Here is a 7998-nt window from a genome sequence, read left to right as displayed (position 1 = left end):
TCAGTGAAAATAAGCCTAAATGCAAAAAACAAACAAGGAAATATATATATGCAACAAGCATGGCATATAAAGGGATATACCTTAAATGTAAAAAGAGCTCTTATGTATCAGTTTAAAAACTTTGAAGCATAATAGAAAAATACCGAGCAGAGGCCATGAAATAGGTAAGCATAAAAAAAGTTAAATACCAAAAAAATAACATGTAAACAACTTAATAAAGCTAGTCATCAGTATAAAAATAAAACTGGCTACCTGTGATGTGGCATGCTGCTAAGATGCTATGATTGCAGGCTCGGGCCATATGGGAGGCCCAGGCTCAATTCCTAGTCCAACCCAAAGGCCAGGCCCAGTGAGTGGTATGTGCCTGCAAGTACCAGAGACAGAGAGGCTGAGGTAGGATTGTGACATGACAAGGTCCTGTCTTAAAATAAATAAATAAGGTGCAGGGGGGGTTAGTAGGTGGCATGGTAGTTAGTGTGGTGGACGTTCCCACATGGCTGACCACGGTTAGAGTCCCAGACCTGGTAGCTTGCTTTCTCACTGTCCCTCTCTCTCTATGTATGTCTCTTTCTGGTCAAATTAAAAATTAAAAATGAATAAATAAAATTAAATAAATAATTCTAATAAATAACTAACTAAATAAGGTGCTAACAGGTGGCGTGGTGGTTAAGGTGCTGGACTCCCACATGGTTGACCATGATTCGAGTCCTGGACCTGGTGGCTTGTTTTTCATTCCACCTGTGCCCACTGCCCCCCTCCCCCCGTGAGCACACATGCCCTGTAGAAAATTTTAAAATGACAAAAATGATAAATAAAATTAATAAATAATTCTTAAAAACACACACACACACAAATGAAGTACGTGGGGCATGCTGGTCCATGGTGGTTAAGGTGCTAGATTTCCACACGACTGACCGCAATTTGAGTCCTGGGCCTGACAGCTTGAAAATCACACCAGGCGCATGTGCACGTGTGCCCAAAATCTTGCGAGGAGAATAGAGGAGGAGGGACTGGGGCATGGCCATCCCCCCCAGGGAGGGGATTTCTCACTTTCCCTCTCTCTGTCTCTGGCAAATGCATGTATCCTATGGCAAAACCTAAAAACAAAAACCAAAAACTAGGTATGCATGATGTTTACAAAGATAGTGAAGCTATTCCTCCAAAACGAACACATTAAAAATTCCTTCAGGCCAGTCTTTTATCATTTTATTTTTAACTAAGGGAGGAGTATGATCTGACACTCGTTTTGGAGGATAACCTCTGATTACCAAAGGGATGTGCTTTTCCACTTTGTGGTCCTGAGTTATCCTATCAGAATCTCCTAAGATGCTTTGTAAACACGGAGGTCTAGGCCCCTTTCCCAGCCACCATTCCTACCACACAACCCAGTAAGTCTTAACTTCTGGAAGTGGGGGGCCCTCACATGGTTCTCAAACATTCCTGGTGACCTGTAAGTATATTTAAATCTGAGACTTAACAGCTGCTCAGAGAAAGAAAAAATGGAAGGGCTGGCATAGTGGTCAAGGTGCTGGACTCCCACTTAGCTGACCATAGTCCAAAGACCAGATCCAGCAGCCAGGCGCATGTGCACACATGCCTAAAATCCCAAGAGCAGAATGGAGGAGAAGGAATTTCTGTGTGGCTATCCTTCCTGGGTGATTTCTCACTTTACCTTTCTCTGTATCTCTCTGTCTCTGTCTCTCTCTCTCTCTCTGGTGAGTGCACTCCGCTAAGGCAAAAACCTAAGGGGGGGGAGAGAGGGGAGGGTAGGCAAGTTCACCTGTGCCATTCATATTTATATTAAGTCATTCTCTTGTTCTTTTTTCCTCTATCCCTTTGTCTCTCCACCTGCTTTTCCATAATCTACAAAAGCTGAAATCAAGGTGAACAAAGGACATTGAATATCAGGTGCTGTAGGGATTAAAACATTTAAGGAAACCCATGGAATGGCTGATATTCATACCAACCACTAATCCTGTCTCAATTTCTGTCTCGGCTTACCTGGTTCTTGGGTTTTTGATGAAGCCAGTGTTTATGAAATTAGGACAGAGACATGTTGTTTTGATTCCAGTTCTTTCTAGGGCAGCCAGTTCATCGGTCAAAGCTCTGTGAAATCCAACAGCAGCAAATTTGCTTGAACTGAAAAATAAACAGAGTATGCACACTAATTCGAGAACACTGACATATTGTTTAACCCAGATACCTATTTTCCTTGGGTAAGTGTGATTCACTGGTGAGATGCACAGGGGCCACCTGAAATGTGTCATTCTAACCATGTTACATGTACATTTCAGTGACATTAATTACTAGATTATTCTTTATACTAATGTGTGAATTAGTAATTATAGTAGCTATAAACTGTTGCCAATTAAGCTGTACTTTGGAAGACAGAAAGTTGTGGCACCTTCTCTCTTATTTTTTTAAAAAGCTTACTGCGTTTTTTTTTTTAAACTTACTGTAGGCTTAAAAGAAAGACTGCTAGATTCGATTACACAGATGGCATAGTGGTTATGTTGCTGGACTCCCACATGACCAACTGTGGTTTGAGTCCCAGACCTGGTGGCTTGAGACTCATGCAGGGCATGTGTATGTGCATGTCCCAAATCCCAAGAGAATGAAGGAGAAGGGATTGCGGTGTGGCCATTATTTTGCGACATAAAACAAGAGTGGGACCAGCAGATGGTGTAATGCTTATGTTGCTTAGTAGACTGTGGTTCGAGTCCTGGATCTGGCAGCTTAAAGGTCACACCAGGCATGTGTGCGTGCGTGCCCAAAATCTCGAGAGGAGAATGGAGAAGGCATTGCCACGTGGTCATCTCCCCTGGGGGTGATTTTTTTGCTTTCTGTCTCTGTCTCTCTGTGTCTCTCCAGCAAGTACATGCTCCCTATAGCAAAAGTTTCTCTGAAAAAAAAGGGAGGGTAAAGATTAATATATGGCATCTTGTGTAAAGGAGTAAGATAACGCTCCAATAGATAAATGGCTACAAGAACATTAGCAGAAAATTCAGACTAAATATCCCAATAGATAGAGTCATATAAAGATGTTTTATTCCAGTAGTCATCCATACAAATTCAAAGTAAAATGAAAGAGAATTTTTGCCTAGAAACAATGGTAAGGATATGAGGAAATTTGTATTTGCTTGATTGGTTTGTATTTAACAAAATGGCATCTCTGTTTAATGACACAACCGTTAAGAACAGATCTGATTAAACACTGTCTTCTGCAGGCAGAAGTCTTCCATTTGACTCTGCGAACATCGTACAATTGATCAGATGCTGAACAACTGAAAAGAAGATCACTGTGGTCAGTAAGGATTACAGTCTGCAGCAACGCAGGGCAGCCACAGCTGAAGACTCCAAAGAGGAGTTCTACAAAGGCTAGCAAGTCACAGAGCTGTCCAGAAGCTGCAGGTGTCGCTGCCTCACCTGTTACCCTTGGCACCCTTGTGTGAATTTCGGAAAGCAATTCCTCTTCTCAGCTCTCTACTGCCACCTGCCGGCGTACTCACTCACGTCTAGGAGGGCTTCGATTTGAGTCCTGCACCCAAGAATTGGGAAGGGCACGATCTGCACCCCTGTGGGTGTCGTCCCTGCTTGGACCAGGACTCGATGAGAACCTTTACTTCCGCCGGAAGCGCCGTCACTAATCACCGAAATAAATCCGTTTCCCTCACAAAGGATATTTGCCCTTGGTTTTCACTGCCTAACCCTCCGCCGAGCAGAATCGAATCAGAACCCAAAGAGCTGGCCTGTTTACTACAACCAGGGGAAGGCGGAGACACGGTGGGGCTGGACTGCTTCACCACTCAGTTTATCTGTTTTTGAGAATTCAATCCCAAGTCTATGTCTATTGTTATACATTAGAAAACAAAGATTGTTCAGAAAAAAAAAAAGAGGAGGAAAGAAAGACAAGATATAGATGAATAAAAAGAACGAAATAATAATCACTTGTCATTACCAAAGGATAACCACTTTCTAGACATGGTAAGAATGAAACAGTTTGGTTTATATCCTTGCAAACTTATGAAACACACACAGATATATGTTTACACATAAATGAAGGAACTTCAAAAAGTTCATCAAAATGAAATTAAAATATGATTTTATTTTGGTTCAGAAAGGTTGTGAAATCCATGCTTTTTAAAAATAATTATTTATCTTAATTTTTAATTTATTATTGTTATTTTAATTTGACCAGAGAGAGATAGAGACGGGCGGGGGGGGGGGAGGGAGAGGAGGGGGGGGGGGGGGGGATGAGAGAGCAGGAGAGCAGGCTGCCAGATCCAGGACTTGAACCGCTGTTGGCTATGTGGGAGTCCAGTGCCTTCACCATGTCACCTGCCAGCCCGCATTGTTTTTTCATGCCACACATTTCCCATTTCGAAGACCATATATAAAAACAAACTACCCACCTATGCCTATATGTTTATACACATATCTACAGCTACATACACAACTATACCGGCACTGTTTGTAAAATCTAGATACTTAGTTCCAAAAGAACATAAGAGCAGAAAACAAATGTGAGCATTCTATGTAAGCATATTTTCAGAATTGTAATTTGACACTGTTTTTTAAATCATTTATTTATTTATTTTTATGTGTTTTGAGTTTCAAGTTTCTAGGTCTGGAACTTGAACCACGAAGCTGGCCATGTTAAAATCCAGTGCTTTAATCATCGTGCCACCTGCTGGCCCCATAATTAGACATTTTTTAAGTTATTATTTGCTAGAATATAGAAACAGCCAAGCTGCCTTAGGCTTTGTGCAATGGGCAGGCTTGCTCTGGCTACGGGGGCCAGTGGAACATGCCATCTCTGTGACTCATTTTCCTACATCAAGTTCTCCAAGTTATGACAATGGCATGTTTTTAAAATAAATAATAACAAAAAATTTTGAAAACAGTTCCACTGTCTGGATGTTTTCAATATTTAGAATCCCAGATTATATGCTCTCTCTCTCTTTTACATTTTGTGTGGTTTCCACAAACTATTACTTGTTTTAATTATAGGTATTGACTATTGCACATGGTAGAAAAATACTGTCCTTGTTTGCCAATTCCTTGCTGCTAAAGGGGATGACAAATGCTTTGAGTAGCTGACTCGTAATTGGATAAATTCTTTGCAGCCACCCCTGTGGAACAGCTGGTCTGCAAGTTGAAATCTAGAAGGGAATTAGTAATTGATAATGCTGTTATAAAAGAGACTTTGCAATTCTTCCTGCTGCTTTGGCAGCTTCAAGTCTATGATCTTTAGAAAGGTGGTCCTCACCGGGCTGGGTAAAAAAATTTCACACATGAGTTAGGCATAGAAGTCGATGAAGGAAATACATGTTCACATACCAGTAAGCCATTAAGAAGGGGACCACAGTGTGTCCAGCTGCTGAAGCCACGGTAACAATATGGCCATGATTATTCTTCATCATCGCTGGGAGAAATGCCTTTGTAGTCTAGGAATAGATTTTATTATTACTGTATTAAAGAACTATTTATTTATTTTTATTTATTATTATTATTTTTTAATTTGACCAGAGAGTAACAGAGAGAGAAAGAGGGAAGGTGAAAAAGCAAGCTGCCAGGTCTGGTACTCAAATTGTGGTTGGCCCTGTGGGAGTCTAGAGCCTTAACCACCAGGTCACCTGCCAGCCCCTGGGAATAGATGTTATTAAAAGAGAAAAAAACATGCTGTATTTCTGATCGGTAGCCCCATTGGAAATATTCTGAAAGAAAGTTGTATTGTTTTTAACATTGTTCTTGATATAAATGAAAAAAAACTAAATTAATTGCTAAATGTGGTAATATAAAGCAACAAAATAGAATGTCTACATTAGAAAACCTAAACATAGGGGCCAACAGGTGGCATGGTGGTTAAGGCACTGAACTTCCACATAACCAACTGCAATTCAAGTCCTGGACCTGGAGTCTTGCTTTCTCACTTTCTCTCTCTCTCTCTCTGGTGAGCACATGTGCCCTATAGTAAATAAAATAATAATAATAATAAATACAATTAAATAATTTTTTTAAACGAATATTACTTAAAAAACTAAGCAAAGCTAAGTGGCATGGTTAAAGCACTGGATTCCCACATGGTCAACCATGGTTCAAATCCCATACCTGGTGGCTTGAAAATCACACCAGGCACATGTGTGTGGAGCCAAAATCCTGAGAGAATGAAGGAGAAGAGATTGCAGCATGGCCATCCCCCCTGGAGGATTTCTCACTTTCTCTCTCTCACTGTCTCTGTCTCTTTCCTGTGGGCATACATGCCCTATGCCAAAAAAGTAAAAAAAAAAAAATGAAAGAAAAACTAAGCAAAACAATAGATACTAAAAGCTTTGCAAATCTGTTTCATTTAAATTGCTAAATTCTGAAGTCCACTGATTCATCTCTTATCATTGACATTTTTTATTGGCTCATTTAAGAAACAGGCACCCTAATCTAGAATTATCAAAGAATTTACGTTTCATGTAAACGAATAATACCCTGCATTTTAAACCAATGAAAATACAAAGATAGCTGTAATACCTTGGGAATACAGACATAAAATAACGATGCATTTTCACCAACCCCAGGATTCTTTTCAGATTAGTCATCCTAAACTACCATCCCAGAAACCTCGGATTAATCCTTTGTCAAGGACTAATTGGGCAATGTTTGCAGATCTCAGAAGTACACACGTGTGCACACAAACACACACTTTTTAAGACCTTGAATAGTGAGGTTCATAAAAAAAGTTTGCAATTGTAGAACCAGGAAATAGAAGGTCTCAGCCTGAGGTGTGAGAATATGAATGCAAACTCGGTTCACTTTTCTAGAACACAGGTGATGATTTGGATAGCTGTTAATCCCTTTCTTTTCTTTTGTTTTAGACAATTCTCCTGCCTCAGCATCCCCAGTGGCTGGGACTACAGGGTGTACCACAGTGCTCAGTGTTTTAGGGTGGGCCAGGGTTTGAACCCAAGCCTCCCATGTAGCCTTAGCCTGCAGAGTAGCAGTGTCTAACAGCACGCTATCATGGCTGGACTCTATCCCTTTTTATGTTTAAACAGGATCACACAGATACGAGAATTTAGCTTAAACTTAAAACATGTACAACACTATAATTTATCATCATGTTATTTATCAGTAGTGGTATGAATTTTTTAGGGAGGAGGAAGAATGATTGGTGGAATTTGGTCTTAGTGTGAAAAATAATATCTTTGTATAATGTTATCCCAGGACATGGAAAAAAGTTTAGCATTGATTTACTACTTCTTTAATATGCTAAGAGCTCCATTTTAAACCTAATCTTTGGGGTTTTCAAAGGGAGTGTTTTAGTAAAAGAAATCATACGCACCCAGAAATGTGCAAGTATATTCACTTCAAAAGTCTTTTCGATCTGAGGATCTTGTGTAGCAAACAAATCTGATGTGTAGACTACACCAGCATTATTTATTAAAATACTAACATCTCCAATTTCCGTCTTCACCTGGAAAAATAAAACGAGAAAACACATTAAGCGGTGTGAGGGTAGGCTTCCAAAGCAATGGTTAGTAAAGGAGTGGGTGTTTTTCTATTAGATGTGGGAAAAAAATAGTTTTGTAGTCTATGTGCCAATATGAAAAAAAAAATCTCCTTTTTGTTTTTGGTTCTCTTGTCAAAAACAGTTTTGCCTGCAATCTACCAGATAGAAATTTTCTTTTGCAAGTTAGTCTTTTGACTTTGCTCTATTGATTAGAGTTTGGGAGATATTTGGCTAACGAGTATTTATTTTTTAAACACTACTTCAAAAGGTAAGCAAAAAAAAAAGTTAAAGTAGTAGTAAGTTCAGGGACAATTACAGAGAATTATGGAGGACTGACTACACTATTAAGCTGGTCACATCTTCTATTTCAGTAGTCGCTCTGTTCCGTTTCTCCCCCATCTTTCCCCATCAGGTGGCAGCAGGCTTAGTAGAGAAGACAGTGATGACCTTGGTCATCCTTGAGTTGAGTCCTGGATGTGCCACTGAACCCTCTGCTG

At 40.0% G+C, this 7998-nt stretch overlaps 1 protein-coding gene across 1 annotated transcript in view; it reads right to left on the bottom strand.

Moving 5' to 3' along the window:
• Window positions 1-7998, bottom strand: part of HSD17B11 (hydroxysteroid 17-beta dehydrogenase 11) — a 29312-nt gene that overhangs the window by 10979 nt on the left and 10335 nt on the right. Inside the window, exons 3-5 of the mRNA XM_006143265.3 lie at window positions 7334-7465; window positions 5341-5447; window positions 2002-2139 (exon numbers count right to left, since the gene is read on the bottom strand). Coding sequence (XP_006143327.1) covers window positions 2002-2139; window positions 5341-5447; window positions 7334-7465 — 377 coding nt within the window. The remainder of the gene's footprint in view (window positions 1-2001; window positions 2140-5340; window positions 5448-7333; window positions 7466-7998) is intronic.

Source organism: Tupaia chinensis, unplaced genomic scaffold (genome assembly GCF_000334495.1).
Source record: "Tupaia chinensis unplaced genomic scaffold, TupChi_1.0 Scaffold000094_1, whole genome shotgun sequence".
NCBI lineage: Eukaryota > Metazoa > Chordata > Mammalia > Scandentia > Tupaiidae > Tupaia > Tupaia belangeri.
The sequence above is the reverse complement of the archived record's forward strand: the minus strand, read 5'-3'. Positions and strand labels throughout refer to the sequence as shown.